Raw genomic sequence first — 23,107 nt, 5'->3', positions numbered from 1 at the left:
AAACTGAGTAGCCTATGTGTTCTTCCAGAATATCCCCTACATTTATACCAAATTTCTACGGAATCTGTTGAGCTGTTTAGGCTACAAACTCTAACAAACATCCATCTATCCAGCTAAACTTTCGCGTTTATAATATAAAAGTATGATTTTGCTAGTGTCCTTTTTATACAACTTAAAGTATTTTTAAAATAAATTTAATATCTTGTATACTAAAGTACGAATGCTTAACTCTGTGGATTACTGCTAATCATTTATTATTAGTACTTTCATTAGAAGTCTTAGCGGTTCACGATTTCTTTGGATTGTCGCTGATCGAACGTGTACAGCATTTTAACGTCTGTTTATATATTTTCTGCGAACACAACAATTTCACCTTGATCGGTTTGATGTCTCTTTTTACAGGATAGGTAAGACGCGCAGTCGCGACAAACCACAAATCAATATTATTACCTACTTTTATTTCGTTAAATGTTTATTATATCGATGTATGTACAAAATACAAGTGTATGACGTAGAAGCAGGTGGATGGATTGCGTGAAAATTGACACGATCAAGAATGATGACTGAGATGACGTATGATAGTTATGAGGACAAAAACCTGTTTCGAAGACCCTGTGAGAGTAGGATAAGGAGGAAGATAATGATGATGATGTACATGTATTTTTTGTAAATTTAGTAATATACACGTAAACTATAGCAAAATATGCCGCATAATCTACGGCTCTCAAGAGTAGACATAATTAGAAAATACTCTACTATCTGTGTATTATCATATGGAATACAAATTTTACTATTATTTCTTATAATGGTACATTATACTAAATATTAAAGCAATATCCAAAATCGCAACATAGTAAACATTGAATGAATCACAGTTTGCTGAATATTTAAATTACGAAATGTTTACATAAAGTAGGAAACACATTCGCATTATTATATCAAGACACGCAGCTTTATTAGCATAGACCTCTGTCTGCCCACTCGTAGTCAGTTCCGCAAAAATATATAAAGACATATAACGTTTAATATAAGATATGTAAATTTCCTTCCGATTCAGGAAGCTGATTATAAGTCATTTATTTTTTGCATGTACTTGATATAACTTTAAGTTATTTTTCTTAACCTATAATTTGACTTATATCACGTTAGTAGATATTACTAAACTATAGTACATGTTTCTAATTTAAAAATAATATCCACATTTTAGACTTATGCTGACAAAACTGTGAAACAATTTAAATACATTGAAATATAAATTTGTTTTGTTTTAACGTTAAAGCTATAATAGACTCGAAGTAATCTGCTAATCCGGTTATCGAATTGTCTATTGACATTTCTAATTAAACTGCTAACTGTCCAAACAAACCTTTTGTATAAAGACGACATCCTGTATGGAAGAGGCGGGGCGTCACGGCGCGTCACGGGGCGCAGTTGCAGGTTGTTTCATCATCGCCTGGCCTTTGCGTCAGTTTCCGCAATCGTGCGTTCACCTTTGTTTCTTTGTGCCACAGGCCACTTACCTCATGATCCGCTTTGGCCTTACATTTTTAATGAAACAAGAATCTTAGTTTAAGCTCGTTTAACTGTTTGAATTTTTAATGAACATATGCTTACTGTTATTACTATTGCAACACGAAGTATTGTTTTAAGAGCGTCAGCTGTAAAAATATCATGTTAATGATTTGTTAAAATTATTGTTTACTTTACTACTTCAATGATGTTATCATTTTTAAGATCTAAATATTAATGGTTTGTTTCTTACACTCAGTGGAAGAGAAACTCTCAGCTAATATCTTTCTTCAGTGATTGTTAATAAATTGACGAATAGTGATTTGATGTGCGACGCTTTTTTCACCGTTATATTCATTTATTATTCTCATAATTAATATCATGTAAATTTATGTCTACTATTTGATAAATGTACACAAAAATAAAATGCATTCTTGAAAATTTAACAAAACAGACGTATTTATGTTACACTTTCACGGTCAATTTAACCTGGTGAAGGGACATAGAATATTAATGACGTACCGTCACAACAAACTCAGATAAAAGAAAACGCACACCTCAATGGTGACATTTCCACCAAGGTCAGGTCTTACAATGAACCCAAATTCTATTCGTAAGGTTTTACGACGTAGAAAAACTTTAGACTTGATAAATATAGCATTACAATCTAATTGGCTCAGTGAACATACAAAATTCTTCCTCTTGTCTATTTAACTTAATTCCATTGACTAGTATCAATCAAGTGCACTATTAACTAGTAGATAGGCTTTGCAAAGCTAATAAAAAATGACATACGGTACCGTTTACATATACATTTGATATGTTTAGTAGTATTGGAGACAGACAGTACTACTACCAGTACTGAATTACGCGAAAGGCTTGTGACCCCTAGTATTAACGTCTGTGCCTTCACGGTGATTCAAGAGGTTCTTCATTGTATGCGATAATACATGTGATGTTTCTCTAGTTTCCAGAACTTTCTAGACGTTACAAAACGAGCGATCCATTATTCGTTTGGACTGAAGAGTGAGATAAGTCTCATAAGAAAATGTATTCGATAGTTTTTTGTTTTTGTATAAAGGTAAAAACACGCAAGTTTCTTTTCTCAATCGATTTCTTCTTGTATGTTTTCAATAAATAATGCTATTTAAATTTACGATTTACTAGTTTTTGTTTAATTAAACAATCATAGATACAATAAAAGTTAGGACTTGCGCCAATATCTGATTAATAGATCATAAATCATAAAGGTAATAGGTACGTCAGTATCAAATGGTTAATAGTAAATCTTTTAATAGCGATTGTTGGCAGAGGAGAATGTTTTGTACACAATGTAGCGTTGCGACCGCTCTCCCATCCCACGCACTGTAGATATCGACATTTCTTGTTTGTATTCTGTCTGCATATGAAGTCATGTCGCTAGTCAATGTTCACATTTTTGCCAGCAGGAAAATGTTTGAGCTTAGAAATATAATTTTATTTTGAATCTATCTATTGGTATCGGCCCTAAAGTTTATTTTTAAATTTATTTTTTAATTTTGAACAAAGTGGAGACACTGCTTTATCTGTCTATTTGTTTATTAGTAAACTAGTTTACAAAATTTGAGGTGTTTTTATGTTTAGACATCAGATAATATTGTACTAACTAAATCATTGATTTTGTTGAATTTAATTCCGTAAAGTTTATATTTTTCCTGTTTACAAATTTGACTTTTCTAAAGTTATAACTATACTAAAATGAAGGCAAATAATTTTGATCTTATTTTTGTTATCTTTATCATATGATTGGATCACGTGAAGTTTTAAATCAACGCTATTTACATTGTTTTCGTTAACAAAATGTTTTCCGATTCATTTTCTCGAAATCATTTGATTCGATACATTATAAGTTTGTTTTCTTATCAAAGTGCTTTGCTACACGCGACCTGTTACAAAAACAATGCCGTGCGTTTGAGGATAATGGATAACCATTAACATTCTGTAACAATGTTTGTGAAGTGTTATTAAATAATATTTTAAATTGTTTAGCACAACCCTAATCACTACTAATACGGAAGATATTTATTTGCACTTAATAAAAATACTGACACGAATATAAAATAGTAATATTTACTAATTACGTGTAGTTTACTTTATAGACATTTTAATAGATTCGAGGAATTTTTCATTAATATGATGAATTCGTGTAAGTTATTTATGTCTCAGGGGTGTGCCAAACATTACTTTTGTATATGTCAATAAAAACATTTTTGTCTTTAAAGTTGGCTACAGGCCAGTCAGTACGTGTAATGTCTGGTGCAAATCATCGTCAGCTATTGCAAAAACTTATGCGCAGACAACAACGCCTCGCAGATGTCTTGTTAGTATTTTGACTGCGCGTTAGACGGAATATTATATTTCGCACACCATTTGCTATTTTATAAATAAATCGTCTGTCCTCGTATGTGATGTTTTTAAAAGACACCATAATCTCGACTTAGTTATTGATTAATCTTGTAATTATCTCCTACTCGTACTTTCACAACTCTTCTTAGTAATGACCTCTATCCATGGTCACTGGCCACATGATTACTGGAAAGACCATATGGTTATAGGAATGTTCATGGATATTTATAATTAATATTACTGCGTTTTTGTTAAAAACTTACATATGTTTACTTACATACTAGACGTTAGGGTTTACATTAAAATATTTCCTGTTAACGTTTCGAAAAGAGTTAGCGATTATCGAGCCGACCATAGTTGAAAGTTATACAAGTGTGAAGGTGTGTGCTCGTTTAATATGCAGGTAAAATGGCCGCCGTTAAAGCGAAAAAATCAATGTTATAAATCCGTTGTAAGAGCCGCTTAGCCCGATGCCTCTATTGTTCCGTAATAGAGGCCCCTCCTTCGCCAGCGTTTGCCAATATTTTCAAGATTTTTCCATTTTCCACGTATTGAAAATTTACTAAGGTTGAAACGACATAGATTTGAGTAAAATACCAAGGAAGTGGATGAGATTTATTCGTCGTTCCAAATATTTTATAACGGGATTTGATCTAATATGTTACAATGAAGATCATAAATATTGTGAATGCGCGTGTTTTTTTTATACATTGTAATATAAAACTTTATAAAAGGGACCATGATGTCTATGGTAGCACAAAAAAGTGCTGGTCACTTACAAAATTGTTAACGATATCTTTTTGTAGTTAACTTACGCGTATAAATTATTGCCTTCCAATTTTAATCGAACAGGAACTTGCTTCATGAATATGTTTATAATATGTTGTCTAGAAAAGCGTTCGTAATTACGTTAACAAGCCATATAAATAAAATAGACACATTTACTATTTGATTATAACATGCATTCTCTTTAGCGTCTGGTTTATTGACTGTAGTTAATGTTAGACTCACGATCATTATATTTTTCATGAATATTTTCCACACGGTTCTTAACATATGTTATGTATGTACATTATGATATTAAGATCTCAGAACAGTGGACTTCAAATTAAGCAGCAATAGTTTGAAAATACAATAAAATCAACGTCGATATCTCAACATACATATTCCGCTAAGATGTTGATTTCTGACTCTTTAGCCACGTTCGTCTCGATAGATGTAACCAGTCTTGCTCATTTAGTTTGACACCCATTTTACACATTTCGCAGTAAATTAATCTTACTATGATTTAATGCGTGATAATTATTCTTCTTTGAAAGTACTTTCAAACCTGAATAGAAACTCAAGAAAAAACAATTATCTTAACAATGGCGGAGGACGTTGTCTAACTTTTGATAAACGATCCCCGCCCGGCAACGCGGGCTCGGCCGCACAAACACCCGCAAATAACTAAACAGATTTTAATGAAATTTTCATTATAATGTTCCCTGCAGAGCAAATTACTTTAATAGTCCATTTGTTTTATCATTGTACTTTATAGTTGTTTATTTATGCTGGGTTGCTGAAGTCCCTATTTATTTTCAATGGATTAAAAATAAAAACACTAACGAATGGTTAAAAGTATCTGGGAAACCGGCCATTAGTGATGTTTATAATCGGGAAGTTTCTTGTTGCATCAATGTCGTTTAAGAAAAATAAAGATCATTAAAATTTTCTAAAGATATACAATGTGTAAATATAAACACCATCCAAAGAGATCAAAGTATCGTTAGGCATCCGTATTTAATATCAATCGACCTAGTACATTAATGTAATTTCCAAAATTACGATTCTTAACGAATTAGTAAACTACTTTACCAATAAAAGGGAGATTTCTGAGTACACAGAAATATCGCCTCTTAGGTAGCAAGCATCAGAAGTGCTGTTTGCTTGTACGAAGCGATAGGCTAAAACAGTTTTATGCACACGTTTCCTCTCAGCATTGTCAAAGATTCTATAACAATATAGGCTGGAATATGGCACTAGTGAACTATTGATGTAATGTGTGTAGGATGCAAGTGTAGGTCAAGAAAGATCATTGCCACCAGTAAACAAGGTAATTATATGTTTTGAGAAAAATCCTTCAATGCCCCCTATTGATTGTATACAAGATGTCGAGGGAATATCACATAATCTGATCTCGACTTCATATGGTAATTATCTTTAGAGCTTTCAAGCTCTAGAGCTTATGTGTATGAGTTTTTTGTAGCAAAAAAATTATGTTACCAACATATTTAAAACAAAATCTCACATATTTTCCTTTTTACTAGTCCAGTAGATTTTTAAGGGTTAATATCCTTTCATATAAATAAATGAATGAGTATTAAAAGAACCAACTCAATTATGTTACTTATAAAATACAAAACACGAAAAACCAGTTTTATATCGATTCAATTAATTTTATATGTATTTACAAATAGTTGTGGTCGTTAAAGAGATAAGCTTATAATAGGAAATGGTCGCACTTGTTTATTAGGAAGTATCCTTCCGATTAGTCGGTGTACGGTGACCCAAATGTGTCGCGGGCGGCGTGGAGTGGTCGCAAGGTCGCCGACATTCACGCACTGCTTGCGGCCCGCAAGTTGCGACGCGCACGCCCCGAGATACTTTTTATTGAGCCTGTACGCCTCCGAACGTACTTTTTTTTGTAAGCCAGTGGTGCTTACGTGTAGTCAATTTTAATTTTTCTTTTTGTTCTTATGATAAATAAATGTAAGTTCTTCAAATAGTCTAGATAATGAACATTTGTATATTTGACAGAATTCTAAAATATCTGTCTTGCTCCTATAACGGATACTTACCCGATATTTGTTACCAAAAATTACACCGATTAGAACATGTCTCTATCACCGATGTGTATCAAACAGTACCTTTCGCCGTCGTGTGTTTTTTGAGTCTAAACTTTTTGACTTACATTTCTAAAGAACGGCATCTCGATGGCGTTGACAGCAATAAATAGATGCGCGGCTATTAAAAAAAAACAGCAGCAGCTCAAAAACTTAGTAGTTTGCGACCGGCAGTTTAAGTTGCCCTGCGTCCAGGCTTTATTTATAGCTCATGCCCGAGACGTTACCTGCGCTATCTTTGGCTTCACAAAAAGAATGTAAGGTTTAATCGGTATTATGATATTTCGATACGGCAACATCTGCTCCGGCGTTTTCTTGTGTAAGGTTTTTATTGTTTTGATTGTTGGTGATACTTGTTTGAGTTTATTCAGTACTAGCGGTTGCCTGCGACTTCGTCCACGCAATATTAAGATAAAGAAGTAGCCTATACTATGCCCGTCTATGTCAGCTACCCTTCAGTGAAAGTCCGGTCGAAATCGGCCCAACCGTTTCCGAGACTACCAAGAACAAACGCGGATTGCGCACAGACACACAGACGGACAAAAAAAAATTAAATGCGATATTCGTTATCAGCAACGCAAATACATCATCTTCCCAAAATCTGGATTTTTTCCTATGATATTACAAACAGACACTCCAATTTTATTACATGTATAGATTGTTTTGGTTGTAAAATGATTACATGTAGTCATAGCAATAGTCAGGCATGTTCTATCTTTTTTTTAATTAAATCCTTTACGCCATTCTGTGTTATTTTGTTGTAATTATTTTTATAACGCGTTAGACCTCGCAAGAGCACACCATATTTAGTATGCCACTTGACTGCGGTAAGCTATTTAACGTTAGTGATTAACTCTTTTGCGTTTTTTTTATGTGTTGCAATATCCTTACAAGGTGCGAGTAGTGTGGCAACATTCTCATTGCGTAGTTATACCGTAAAATTATGTATTTATTACAATTCTCATAACGTTTTTCTATAAATTCTCATTTAGTTATTTGGCTTCTTATTTCCGATTGCTTTATTATGGCTTTGGAAAAGATAATTCTAGTATGTTGCTCGTAGTAGATTCAGATTTTAGAAGTTAATATGGTCTGATATCCATTTAGTTATACAATGTGTATGGACGATATTCCTGGTGTCCGAGAGCAAAACTCTTATTCAACAATTTTTCAGAATATCCATTCAGCCGAGATCTTATTCATGTGTCCTTGCTAATGCCATTTAAATTTTAAATATGCACTATATGTTTTATATTTGAATTGTAAATAAGTCGTACGAGTACTCGCAATTAGATGTATTTTATACAGCCATGCGCCACGATAGGTACAACAAATCCTCATTAGGCAGCTAAGCTGGTCTCTAAACAAGCTAGAATGAAAATGGTGATCTGCATTTTAAAGTAGATTTTAAAATTTTTATCTATATTAATTAGGAGAAGAGGAATGTGAAAGAGATTCAAAAGTAAACTGTTAAGGTCGAAGATGTGACTTATTTGACCTTGAGTGTCCGTCCAATATGAATAGGTTAGGTCATAGGTATGATAGGATAGATGTTCATTTCCTCCATGCGGCATCAATTGTGCTCGTTTACGGCCGACACTAGATTAATTGCTGAGGCGGCAATTAACCGCGCATATACCCGTACACAACGCAGATCAATAGTATATTATAGAAACGACGAATGTGGCCCTAACTTAGCAGTTAATTTCTATAAACAGTTTAATGGTCATTAAAGGAGTACCTTCAGTGGAGAGTTTATGAAAAATCAACATTAAGTGACTACTTAGTTATCAATTGGACTCGGTAGTAAGACTAGTCAATAATAATACTAATATTAATTAATTTTAGTCATATTATTTTCATACAGAATACAAAATATTTTAAACAAAGCTTTTGTAGTAGGAACTGTAGCAGAATGACATATTTATTGTATTTTAACAGATGATTTACCAAAAGCCTTGGGGACGATAGTGGGTGTTATAAATAATGCATCGAATACATATAAAGTCAACATTGTTTTGGATTCGATAATCGATTACTGGATAACTTCCGTGCTTCATTTGGCAAGTGAATCCTTTTATGAAGTTGCCAATAATTTGTATAGGAAATATACATTTAAGCAGATGCATTTTTATTTACGTAATCTCATATTAATGTAGATTAATCATGAAGTGTGTTAAACATGCTTGAGTTTTAATTTATTAAAATTGTAGCTTGTTGTGGAACACCGTTGTAAATATAGAGGTTAACAACGTAGTAATGGGATTGTTACTCAGAAACAATTCAGCGAGTTATCACTTATCAATTACGTTGCGTATGTGATTTTAGATAATGTTATTAGTAAATATATTTATATATGTATGTAGTGTTTAAGGTTTTAAATGTGTTTGTATAATTTAGTCGGTATTTAAGTCATTATCAAAGAGCTGTTTATTATTGTCATGTGAGAAATTTCTCTGATATAAACACATGTGACGTCAACATGTGAAATCTTTTAATGCCTTTGACGGAGGTAAATTATTATTGATTTAAAATTACTGTCGTATAGTGTATTAATAGTATGTAATACTAGTTGTTGCTCGCGACTTCGTCCGCGTAAAATTAGAAAACATAGCCTATGTTACTCACAGATCTTGTAACTATCTTTCTAACGGTGAAAAAATTTTCAAAATCCGCCCAGTAGTTTTTACGTGAATCGAATTCATACAAAAATCCAAATCTTTCCTCTTTATAATATTTGTATAGAAGACTGATTCTTATCTTACATATATGAAGGCACAGCTTCACCACCGTTCCACAGTCACCGTTTCATGTGTTTGTGCAGTGGAAACTGACCGCAATATGGATTTGACGTGTAGTACCAGCAGCAAGTTTAATGTACGGTTACCGACAATAAAACTTGAACACAATAGAGTCATATAAACTGCACCTTTATGTGCTAACAACACTAATATGGGCTCGGGATCGTTCATTTCTTTGTCTGCGTGCTCCTCCACGGCTAGAAGGCCAGTATGGTCATTAGGGTCAACAAGCATTTAACACCGGTAGCGTCGCCCGCGTGGAAAAATTATACGTTCAGTTTATGCATAGATATGATTTTATTATGCAAAGAATTATGGTAACAATAACACTAGCCTGTGGTGTGTATGCCTGTCGTAGATAGAAATACATATGTTAATGTTTTATGGAACTTGTTTCGAATCAAAGTATGTACGATAATTGGTTTATATTCTGATTTTAATTAGATCAGTAGACGCTAGTAATGATAATAGAATTGCTCCTTGATTTATCTCGTTGGTTGTAGAAACCAGTTTGTAAACGCAAAAATAAACGAAAGTACGGCAGAGTTATGAGTGCTACGTACTCGTTAAATGAAACCACAATTTTAAGAATACTGTTGTTGATGTAAAAAGACTTTAGATCGGTCAGTCTGCGTAATTCTTACATTAATTATACAGTAAAAAAAGACGTCGCGGATATGCTCTGTATAACAGACAACGTGTGTGATTTACAGACTGTTATTACGATAACATGATGCAATTAATTTATTTAGCGCGTGAACTCGTTTTAAGATTACAAAAAATGCAATACATTTTTATTTAAGACTGAATCTCTGTTAAAGAAATAGTAAACTATATATTATCGATTCTCTGGTTGATTACTAAAGTACATTAGAAATCTATTCTAGATCAAGAGATAGACAATCGTGTATCTAGCAATAACGTGTATCCACTTCAAAGGAATAGAAAACAAGTGTATCTAATTTGTTTCTTTTTACCGGCCTTCATATTTATCTGTCAGCTGACTGTCCTACTGGCGAGTGTACATCGCTTCAGTAGTATCACAAGCTGTCACTTAATGATCACAAAGATAAGCTTCCTTTCGAGAATTAATAGAGGCAGTAAATCTGTGTCATAACGTATGAGTAATTCAATATTGCGGCACCGAGCGCACGTTACGCCAATGATTATCAACACGGTTTATAATGATTTACAACATCGGTAAGGCTACGCGGTCACTTTTACTCGCTCACAAGAGCTCACTTCTAAATCGAGGTCTCTTATATTCTTTCTTACAAATCGGCTACAAGTGTCGCTGTCTGCGATTACAAAACGTCTCAATCGATACAAGTTTCTTGTTTTGTGTGTTTTTATTTTAAATCTTGTAGATGTTAAATTACTTTTTTTAATATATTAAGCGTATATTAAATCGAACAGATTCATCGTGTTAAACAAAATGGTTTTATAATCTCGTGTTTTTGGACATGTAAAATCTATAAATCAAATGCTGGGTTCTCTGATTTCTAATCATATGTACAGAATGTGAATCTTTTCAGTTGTAAAGTAAACAATAAAAAAATAACAAGCAATAGACAAAGAAGTGTCTAGGGTTTACGTCAGTAGCCTACATTATACTGACAGCACGGTTAGCCCTTCAGGCTTATCAGCTGAGTAATGGCGCAACGCTAGTCGCGTCCTACGTGCCTGCCGGCTTGCCCGCGCGTCTGCGTGACTACCTACGTGTTCACAGTCGACGCGGTCCGATGACCTCGCGTTGAATAATACTAAATGCGTTTACTTCCTCCCGTCTTATCTTCAACAATGTACACTATCAATTAATTTATTATTTAGATATTTATAATTTGAAATGTGGAGAGTCGCTTATTTTCTATTAAGTCTGTGTGATTCTTGCAATATAAAAGTCAGTTCAAACTTTAAAGAAAATAATGTGCTAATACAAGAAATTGTATTGTCTTGTCGGTGGCTAGCTGTATACTGCTGCGTACTGGCCACTTTTGTCCTAATGCAATGTGGATTGCTCTAACGCATCGCAACTATGGTGGCTCAATGCATTTATAGTCTATCGATTTATTTTTCACAATCATAAAACAATCTGTTTTAGTTCAAAGCCTCATAGGAAATAGGTTAATAGTATTATTTCATATCGATATTAACTAGCTATTTCTTTTTTGTATGTTTTCATATTACTTTTAAATTAGGAAAGTATATTTTGTCGTGACCATGGCCTTTTTGCACGAAACCTAATAGTTGTTTCGCATGTCTTTAACTGCTCCCACGCGGGATGATTCCGATTTACGATCATTATTCTAGTAATCGTAGAGGCAATGATGAGTTAATTGTTTATATTACACAATGGTGCGTGTAACTAATACGAATCTAATGCAATGATTATAACATTTTTTGACTTTTATGACTATACAGTGATTTCGCTCTTTTATGCATTAATCGTATTCAATTAATTTTAGAAATACATCTCTTACAACACCAATTACTTTGGTTAGTATTATATGGTTGTAATATGCTATCGAAGCTAATTGAACGTTGACGTAAGGAAGCAGTAAAAATTTGACACAAAACCATACTTATTATCAACAATTGCTAAGGTAGGATACTTTGGAGCTTCAGTATTTGATATCCTGTCAACAGTATAAGTTAATGACGTTGTTGATTGAAATATTATACGTCTGTTGATTACAACTTGGGCGGTACAAGGATAAAAATGTAAGGAATGTGTTTGTCTTGCGTAACTGATGGATAGCCCCATGGTTGTGATTCCCACTAGTGTCATATGACGAGCTATGTTAAAGTATTCTATGAACATGAGCTGTTTGTTTTTCTCTTTTACATACTTGTATATGGTACACCAGTTTCTTTAATTATCCGAATAATGAAACGATTAAATACTGCGATGGGCTTTGCAATTACGTCGTTGTTATTTTGTACGTTTTTAATAATACTTTTGTGTTAAACTGTCATTATTTTAATATTTTTATGATCCGCCATTTGTATGGATGCCAACTTCAATAAAGAACATGTTGGCAATTGTCTAGTAATTACGACGCGCCTCTTCTATTTATTTATTCCATAGGTAATGTGTTGACGTAGGTTAGTGACTTGTCAATGCGGCTAATAATATACCATTGTGTGTTGGCGTTTTATTAAAATCTATAAAGTGCAAATGGAGTTGTTTCATTTATTAATATTCCTTATACGTCGTAGTTAATTGCATCGCATGTTCGGTAACCTTCCGTACGCAACGCTGAGTGCATACTTCATATGCAGTCCCTGGTGACTTAGATGTCTTTAGAATAGGAATATGCATTTGTATTCAGAAGTGGATTATCCCTAAGGTAAAAAGAACGTGCCTAAACTCGTTGTAACATCGTTCTTTAGTCCAGATGATTAAGATAAATCTACTATTTGAGCACAGCAGTTAATTTGTTTTGTAATTTAAACGTTAGGCTTTTAGGTATAATTGAGTATAACATTTATAATGGAGACACGTTAGTGAATGCTCAAACACAATGGTGTCGAGTTGTCGGCAAGTGTCAAGGACGTTCCCGTCCTCAGTGATAAGCCCAACCGGCTTCACTTAACTTGCACATTCATAAAGCGCTTCATGAATGTGAGCGGCGAAGCCGCGTCGGAGATCAACTTGTACTGGTTTAATCAAATCCTGTTCCCGAGGGGAGTTGCCAGCGTGACATACGAACTTAACCCCAATCGTTTGAACTTGCACGTTATTTGAGCAATTTAGTTTTATTTGGTTATGTGTTCATTTCAATTTCGACTGCTATTCAATCAGAACTTGAAATTTAATTTGAAAGTTAAATAAAATTTGTTATGAAATTGAAAATGACGGGATTGCTAATTACAAACTTTTACTCTTAAACAGAAATTAAGCTTATTGGATAAAATATAACCACAAATTTGGAAGAACATTTGACCGACTTTGTTGGGCAAAACTTCATTATCGCCGTTTCCAAGAGCCATGTAGATTCAATCCATCACTCTGTGACGTTAATTTTCTCCAGCGCAAATAGCTGCTAGACAATGGCGCAGTCCACGTAAATTAGATCGCTCCAACAAGTGACAGTTATTGTGCAAACACGTTTGTTTTTCTCCGCCAACGTTGGAAAATGATAAATGAGTTCTTTAGCTTCGCTACAACTTGATATAAAGTGTTAAACTTTGATACATTTTATAGTTACTTTGCTTTTAGTGAAAATTAAAAACATAAATATAAGGAAATGCCCTTCATTGGTAATGAACGTAGTAATTGCTTGTGTAGTTGTTAAGTTGTTTGATCAGTCATTTATTGTCGTTAAAAACATGCACACTACACTATAAATTGATACCTGTCTTTCTCTTTGTTAGTTTTCTAAGGATAAAAATTATGTTGCCCATTAAAGTCTATAAATGTTTATTTAATTAATATGTTTTACGCAACAGTCTAAACAAAGAAATAAATATGGAAGTCTATCGAGTACAATTCTTTCGTAACTCTTATTGTATTTACTATCGCGTTTTTGGTCTACTGGTTTTAAGTTATCATTAAGAAACTGTACCGTCCATTCGTTTCTTTTGTGACTCGGTCAGCTTAATTTCGGAATAGCCTTTTGTTGCTAGGCGCTATCTTTCCAAGGCCGTCGATTTGTTCCTATCAATTCATAATGGTCTACTGTACTTGTAACTCCCAAGCGTAATAATAATTCTACATGAAATTTAATATTAAAATTTTAAAAAATCATATAGAAATAGTTAAAGCCAACACTCAGAGAAATTTCAATGGCCCTGCATGCGCGAGTAATTAGTAAAGCGTGCACTTAAAGTTATGTACCATTATTCAGTGTTATGGGGCGTGTGTACATTGCGGAGGTCGTGTTTCACTTCTCGTAAACGTAGCTTTCAAATTAACATCATTATTCACACGGAGAACGAAGCACAATGCTCCGCGAGAAAGTTTCTCTGAGTAAGAACGTTCTCCATATCTCCACATCTCGTTCGTTCTGCGCATGTAGTCCGACCTTTAATTTGCTATTGACCCATCGCACGAACCGATGACCTTTACTATTCATATTTACGTTATGTTTTGCACGTAGCTGTAATTTATTTAACGGCTATAATTTTTATGAGAGTTTTCGCATTTTTTGTTGAATGCATTCAAGTTGCAACTTATAAAAAATATATGAATTAAATTATCGATGCGAAAACTGTCATGTTTCAACTTATTCAGACATTTGTTGTGTGCTTGAAGTAGTTTGAAGGTCATTTCATTCATTAGTTTGTTTTTGATTTAACATATTAGTGCTTTTAATAAGCATACAACGAAAGTCCGAGTAAGTGCATAGTTTAGTTGTTTGCATGCATTGCCTGTATGTAGCTCGTTGTCTGTTGCATGCAGGTCTAGACGCGCTTCGCAGCAGCTGTCAAGGAGTGCCGAGAGCATCGACCAAAGCTATAAGAGGTATAAACTTTCATACATCTATCATTCAATTATCTGCTACTGCTACCATACCAGCCATCCATTATTAAATTAAACTGTACTATTCTCATTGCTAGCCCTATGATTTATTGTGTAGTTAATTTCTATAAGTTTTGGCTTGTGATTAGATTGCGTAGTCCCTGGTAATAAACCACAAATATTATAACCAGTAAATTTAATCAGTTGATAACTTTTTTTAGAAAGGGGATTGTATAAAGTTGAAACACTTTTCCTTTTCATTCTGATTCTGTTTATATTTCTTTATAAGTTTTCCTCAATAATATCAAAGAAAACTGAATCATTTACTTTCCTGAAAAGTTGTTCATGCAAGTCAATATTATCAGCAATAGATTTATTCTACATCTACTATTTTAAGAATTTTACACATCCATAATTTCTTGGGACATCTTGATATTTTCCTCGTGGTGTTAACGTGATGTTCCCGTCTGAATGTTATTTAGGGCATTCGTTTTCGGACAGGCAATTATCAGTACACTGACACTGAAATACCCCGACTAACGTCATCTGTGATCGAGACGATCGCAAACTGCTTTTGTGTACCTTGTTGTCTGCTTCTTTCAGCGTTAATTTACAACGTGTGAACTGTCACTATACCAAATGGTATTACTGCTTTCCTCAATCTGAATTAGTTTAAAAACAAACAGACAACTTCTCAAATTTTCCTCAACTGCAAAAAGGTAGTTTGGGAAAGTTGGATTGTTAATGAGGTTAACAGAAACTGTTCATTGTTACTGTTGTTCTTCGTATCTCATTATTAAGCCGATTAGTCACAGACAGAATATGTTAATAGGAATTAGAATAGTTTGTCAGAAATTAGATTTAACTTTGTCCCGTGGCCTCAGTATTTCAACATAAAGATCCTGTTATGGCCGATAACTTTGTTTGGATTGGAAAAAACATAGTGATAAAATAGTTTGAATCCGAGCAGTCTATTTGTGTCCCAAAATTGGGTAATCACTATCTGTTAGATAATAATGGTAAATCTCAGTAAAAATAAATATTTTTTAATAAAATTAAGTCCGTTATTTTGTTTACATGTACCTACTACATATGGTATATAATTTTTTTTAATCTTGTTATATTAATCAGTGACCAATTTACATTACAGGTCGAAGAGTCGCTCCGTGGACCATGGGTTTGCAGCCCCCTTCGACTTGGAGGCGCTGCGCTCCAAGGTGGAGGGAAGGTTTGACGCCGTTCATAGAGGTCAGTAGTGTTGCATTTTACAACATTTTAAATTTTATTTGACAATTGTAAATACGTAAAAACACGTGTTTCGTCTTTCTGGTCGTTATTAGTATAGATGGCAGATCTTTAAATAAGACTGGGTTTAATACGAACATGCTCATACAACTACATATTGAACTGAAGTCACATCTTAAAATTGGCGAATGTATAAATCGAGTCTTATAGTAAATCGATATAATTGTCGTAGAGGTATCGCTACCGTGTCGTTATCGTTGCGTTAGTCGCAAATCGCCCGCAGGCCCCGAGGGCTGGCTGCCAAATGCCGAATAAACATGCCAGTTATAAAGCAGTATCCGGCTGTAACGCGAGCTATAATTAATACTACGGCTATAAAACTACAGTGTTTGTTTACGCTGTCTCCAGAGAGCGGTCCCACCGACTCGTCTTTTAATTATTTTCATACCGACCGACTATGATTTATTGCGCTCGTCGACATCCAATAAATTGCTTCGGAATCAAAATAACGATGAATGATGGTCTTTACTGTTTGTTTAAATGATAAATATATCAGAAATACTATAAATGTCTTCATAGAATTCTTATTGAACACCTTTAATTATGAATATGGCAACTATAATAACAAGTACGTTTGGTGTTAGGATTTGTTATGGAATTAAGAGACTAAAGAAGATTAACAGATTTATCATTCTGCTTGGTTATAGAAATAGACCTATGGACAATATGGTAACCTATTAGGTTAACTAATTATTTGTTTACTTTACAAGGTATTATTTTATTATGGTTAGTAATCTAAACCGTAGCTTATCAGCTGTTCCTAACTTTGCTATTATTTTTTGGAAGGAACATTAATCATCTTAAAATGGATAAACTGATGAAAAGCTTTTGAGTCTCCAACTCATGTTGTTTGCAATTCATGATCGCCATCGTCCTTGGTGCCGCGAATATGAAACGAAAATATTGACTCAAACGTCGTGTCGTAAATAATGTTATTTGATGCATGAAAATCATAACTTCAATATTTGCTTTGAATTAAATTGTAATATGTAAAAAGACGTCAAGGTACGAAATTTATATGAACCGGTATAGGATAGCTTCTCAGAAAGATTGTTTTTATATTTACAAGATATTAATGTCCGGTAGTAAATTTTATTTATTTAGTTGTAAATTTATTTCAACATTAATACATCTATAATTATGAATTAATGGTTGTATGGAGGAGGTTGCTAATAACGATATCCTATGCAACGTAACTCTTAGCCTCTGCGTTACCATTACATAGAAATGTTACATATGTCATGAGACAAATATGCACTATTTAATGCAGTACAGGTAAGGGTGTATGTCCTTCTGTCTGTATAACTGCTTAAACACAAGGGCGGAACCAGCTTTGGCGCCAGGGGGTATGTAAATAAATTTTTCAAGACCTTGACCATCCAGCTCAGGGGGGAGTCATGACCCCATGAACTCCCCCCTGGATCCGCCGTTGCTTGAACGTCTGCAATCCCGGAAGAAAAAATATTTTAAGTACCATTGAAAAGTAGCAATGTCCAGCAAATATGCTCTATTGGCTCTACATTTAGAAAGTTTAATGTCGCTCACAGTGTTTATGATTATAGGTTAAATAACAATATAGTGGTAAGGCAATAAATATGAACAAGTATGCCGTCATTTACGAGCTCTCTCTAGCGATAGTTTGATGGTTCCGTTTACGATCGAGTGGGAAATACAACGTCTGGACTTCTGACATGACAACACACTTCTGAACATTTCCGCGTTATTCAGTAAAGGCCAAAATACACGGACAGCTTTAATCCGTCAGTATTGACAGCTGGAACCGTGACAGCCTGTCAGCTAACGTTGTCTTGGAAGAAGTTTTATGCAGTTCGTGTATGGGGACCCTTATTATATTATGTCGTTAAAAAGTCTGTCTCCGCCAACGCGAGGCTGTGACCTAATAACTTTATTTTTCGAGATGAGCTTTTTACCTTGAACTTTTCCACTTGCGGACTGAAAGAGAATTAAAATGTATGCAAAAGACTTCGTTTGCACGGAACTTGAAATGAAATATGTTTTTCTTATTGTATGAAGACGGTCTGAATGTACGTTGCTTAATAAGTTGTTTTTTTAGCCAATAACCTTCGAATTATTGAAATGGCTCACTGAAAATGGATTAACATATTATAGAGTACGCTAATAGAATAATACAATATTCCAATCTGCATACTAGATATATCTAGAAAGAAGCTGTTAATGAAAATCGCACACAAGTTGCGGGCAACGTTTTAGCACATTTTCTCACTAGTCGCAATCTTATTTATTAAGGTCACAACGTTGCGAGACATTTTGAAAACGATTATATCGACAAAAATATCGAAAAATTACGCAAACTTATTTGCAATTTGAGCATTATTGACGTTACGTTTCTTTTTGCATCTTATTTTCTTTGAAGTAATCACGTACATGAAGTAAAACATTTGTAGATTGTAAGATAAGCTTTTATTGATAAGGTTTTATGTGTTTGAATGACTTGATTTTGTAAACGGCATTATTGTTGGATGCGGAAGGAGGAGGAACGAATTCTGTAGAAGGAATTGGGGAAGGCCTATGTCCAACAGTGGAAACTCTGATGATGATTATTGCTCATATACAATATCATGCAATGTTACTTATATTTTTTTTTGTATTGTTTCAGACGAGGACGAGCAAATCAAGAGGCTCCCCCCTCAACCCCCTATCAAGACTATGACTTACACGGTATTAAAACTACTTGTACTGTTATTACTAAATTATTTTTTTACAAATTAGTATGTAGTAAATGTAAGTTCCATGGGACTTCAACCGCATGAAATTATAAAAAAAGTATTTTAATGTTTACATTTGTCAAATTCTCAATTACAAATGTCAAAATTACCGGTACCATAACAACCTTGCTTCCTTAATGTTGGCAGCTTGTAGTTTATGGTCCCTTTCCCAAATATGTTTTTTTTTTTCAATTCATTTACCAAATAAGTTTAATAACACGAAAATATTTAGTTTGTAGTTTGTTGCAAGTGTAGGAATTTTTGTTGAAGAAAGAATTGCTGACATCCTAAACCAAAAAGTAGTGTATCTTTGCGCTTTAGTATATTAGTATAGATTTTACACCTTATCGAACAAAATTTAAAATCACCAATTTCTTATTTTGTTATGCTACAATTTTCTTAAATACGCAGTTCCTTAAACTTTGTATTTACATCAAACTTGGCTGGTTTCCTAATGAACCTATTTATAGGGATGTTTCATCGCGACCTTGTTATACGTAGTTTGTAAATAATGAAAATACAAAATGGACTTTATAAAACTAATCACATGATAAGTTAATTAATACAACTAGTCCGGTACTTCTTTTTTTTTAAATCAATAAAACGTCAGACATCACACTGGCTGCAATAAATTGTTGTTACACAATAGAAAAAGAAATCATACTGTCACATCACACTTCATACTATTATTATAAATGCCAACGTTTAGATGGATGGATGGATGTTACAGTTTGTATCCTAAACGATTGAACGGATTTCAATGAAATTTTGTGTAGATGTATAGGATTGTCTGGAATAACATATAGGCTACTCAGTTTTGTTTTTTTCTTATTCCTCGCGGACAGAATCGCGGGCGAAAGCTAGTATAATTATAAATTGAAATCTCATCGCAGCAGAGATGTCGATTGTGTCTGCATGTAATTTGATTAAATTGTAAAAGTAGCGAGAGCGAAGCGCTGACGACAGTCGGCGATTATAAGATTTCACACGCACCCATACAAACGCACTAGTTTACTGGCTAGTTGAATAAAAAAGCTAGTATAATAATTGAACCATTTTAAGCAGTTCAGGAAACTCACTGTTAATCTTCAGTAACAATTTTGGTGTAGAAAGTGTTTCATACTTCTTCACAAGTATATCTATTCTCACATAATATATAATTGCCTATCTTCAAAAATACATTGAAAAAAGATAATATAAGACATGGTGCTACATATTTATACCTTTGCCATTTATCCTCATACGGATTTTGACGTCGCGTGCCTTGTATCGCTACGTGATCGTGAGAGCCGTGACGTTGCATAAATACCAAAGGAAAATATAACGTCACTGGGTACATAACGCGTAAAGACAAAGTTCATATAACATAATGGTGCTGAGAAAAGAAGCCTTTTGTGTAATATACATCATTTTATCGCTGAGAAACGTATTCTGCAAGGAAACCTCCATGTTCCTGTACAATAACTATTTTATTTCTGGTCTTTAAAGTCAGTAGACAACTGTTTTAGTAATTTTTAACCGGTTGTCCAGCAGTAAGAGAAGCTATCTATCCAATGCATTAACATCGATACGATGGAAGGATCTATTAAGAGGTGGGAATGTTGTGGGTGATGTTAAATCCGGCTATACATATATTTTGAGGAAGACTTTGTGGTGTGTGGTTGAAGGCAGAGTCTATATTAACATGGATATGCTGGAGTCCTACGTGCAGATATATGAGCTGATGATTCAAAAATTAAAATATTTGTTACTTATTTGTAGGTGCGGGATCGTGACACGCTGACATCGCTGGCGGCACGCTTCGACACGACGCCGTCGGAGCTCACCAAGCTGAACCGGCTCGCTACGCAGTTCATCTTCCCCGGGCAGACGCTGCTCGTGCCCGACAAGAGGAAAGGTCAGTTCTGTCGTCAATAAACGTCACTAATACATAAGACTAATGCATGTTTGATTAAAATCAGATGCTAACATGTAGATGTTTAGGGAATCTTAAAATTTCCAGTCATTGGTGTTGTAGTTATGAACCAGCTACTTATGTATTTGTTACTATATAAATGCACTGGTCTATCAAAGCATCGTTGTTAAAAATTATATTGTTTTTTCTATCCACCGCACCAATACTATTGCGATACTGGATTGAAAAATGAAGTACGATTGGCACCCAGGTTAAATTCCTAAGAATTTAAATAGTAATAATTTAAAAAATATTACAATGAAGAAACTGGATTATATTATTTTTGGAATTCTAATGGAATTCAGAATAACTTAAAAAGATAGGAAAATTTAGTAAAGTTGGCAAATAAATGAAATAAATATTAATATAATATGCGCACTTATAATGAATTCCCATTCAAGATATTTCATGCCTAATTACACCATAATTCTAATTATATAATGGGCCAGTTATATAAACAAATGAGATTTTTCTCATTGACATTAATTACAATAACAAAAAATCTGTTGTTATTCTCCCAAAGAAACTAACTTGTAGAAAAAAATATTCGGAAGTTGGGATCTTAAATCGAAAGTATGGACACCCGGATCGTCACTAGGGTAGATCAAATTTGAGCTATTCAATTCACTCTCACATAACACTCTTAAGACCCACTCTTGTCATGGGAAAAAGAGACCAATACATAAATCTTGCCCAGGGCACTAATAGACGAAATTTTGCATTAGTCTATGTCGCTTTACTTAAATCTAAACAATACTATAACAATAAATAAGATGTTTATCAGTGTTTTAAATATGACATGCAAAGAGAAACATTTCTGAGACCGGGGACGTCCTCGTTCTTGCACAACTTGCCGGGTTTATTGTACGAAGTTTCATTGTTTGTTTTTTAGTTCATTTGCATGTTTCTCTGAAACATGCTTTGCTTGGGCAGGCGAATCTTATTTTAAAACTCTTTGGGTGTCCGTCCATCTAAAGTTGTTCGTATAAAAAGTGGGTCTACACTTTTATTATTCAAATCCCTTTTGCACAGTAAAAAGTTTATATCTTGCTCTATGTTACGACTTTCTTCCTCCATTCTCTTTGAAGAAACAGGGACAATATTATGTGTCAATAGAAGTATCTCAGCAGTGAAATTACACGGTTAGTCCACGTATTGTAGCGAAACAAGTTGAGACACTTTAATGTTTAGTATTAGAGAGGGATCGAATAAGAAATTGTTTCCTTGCGAAAGTCGACCTTGGATCTAAACGTTGTAACAGCAATCGATATGACGCGGCTACAAGCTCCTTTTTAGAACGATCGATATTTTATTTATTCTGTTAATGCTGTTTTGATAAGCGTTAGGTGCATCACTTCCCAAACATTAAGGACATTATAATAAAGACAAGAGTTTTTTTTATTCTGTTTTATTGTATTGGAATATTTCCTGAAGTTTGCCTTCATTGTATTTGACTGGTCTGTTGTGATTGAGTTCTGTGTAATCTTAGAGAATTTTGTAAATAATACATTATAGAAGCTAGATTATGGATATGAAGGTATGATGTGCTTGTAGAGTTACAAATTTTGTTTTGTTACATTGTCAAGATCGGTAGCGAGTAACTGGGTACATTTCTGTTAACGGAATGAATGATAAACAGTTTTTATCAGATTAGTACACTGAAATACTGCGAATTATAAAGAGAATCAACGTGAAATATCTAATAATTTGTATTTTTGTAATGCATTATTGTTATCAAACAATGTTTATATGATAAAGTGTTTGTAAAGTCGCAATACAGTTATAGGTTTCGTACTAAGATCGAAAAGTACGAAGAGAATTTTGCTGACCATTGATATGGATCAAGTCGGTTCAATTGGTGATTATTAAAATATATAAAATCATTTTGATATTAAATCTAGTATTATATAATTAAAAGATAAGCTTTAACATGCTCCAAAATATCACATATGTAGATAAAACAGCGGTAATTCGTTTCGGCTCGATTTAATTACGAAGAAAAAATACAATAATCGAACATTGATAACGGTAGATTCGATCTATTCACTATTGTCCGT

At 33.8% G+C, this 23,107-nt stretch overlaps 1 protein-coding gene across 1 annotated transcript in view; it reads left to right on the top strand.

Moving 5' to 3' along the window:
• Window positions 1-23,107, top strand: part of LOC106110982 (nuclear receptor coactivator 7) — a 48,285-nt gene that overhangs the window by 2,292 nt on the left and 22,886 nt on the right. Inside the window, exons 2-5 of the mRNA XM_013292950.1 lie at window positions 14,985-15,047; window positions 16,195-16,292; window positions 18,988-19,049; window positions 20,858-20,992. Coding sequence (XP_013148404.1) covers window positions 14,985-15,047; window positions 16,195-16,292; window positions 18,988-19,049; window positions 20,858-20,992 — 358 coding nt within the window. The remainder of the gene's footprint in view (window positions 1-14,984; window positions 15,048-16,194; window positions 16,293-18,987; window positions 19,050-20,857; window positions 20,993-23,107) is intronic.

Source organism: Papilio polytes, unplaced genomic scaffold, assembly GCF_000836215.1.
Source record: "Papilio polytes unplaced genomic scaffold, Ppol_1.0 DF824180.1, whole genome shotgun sequence".
Taxonomy (NCBI): domain Eukaryota; kingdom Metazoa; phylum Arthropoda; class Insecta; order Lepidoptera; family Papilionidae; genus Papilio; species Papilio polytes.
Note: the sequence above shows the minus strand (reverse complement) of the source record. Positions and strands in the feature narration are given on the sequence as shown.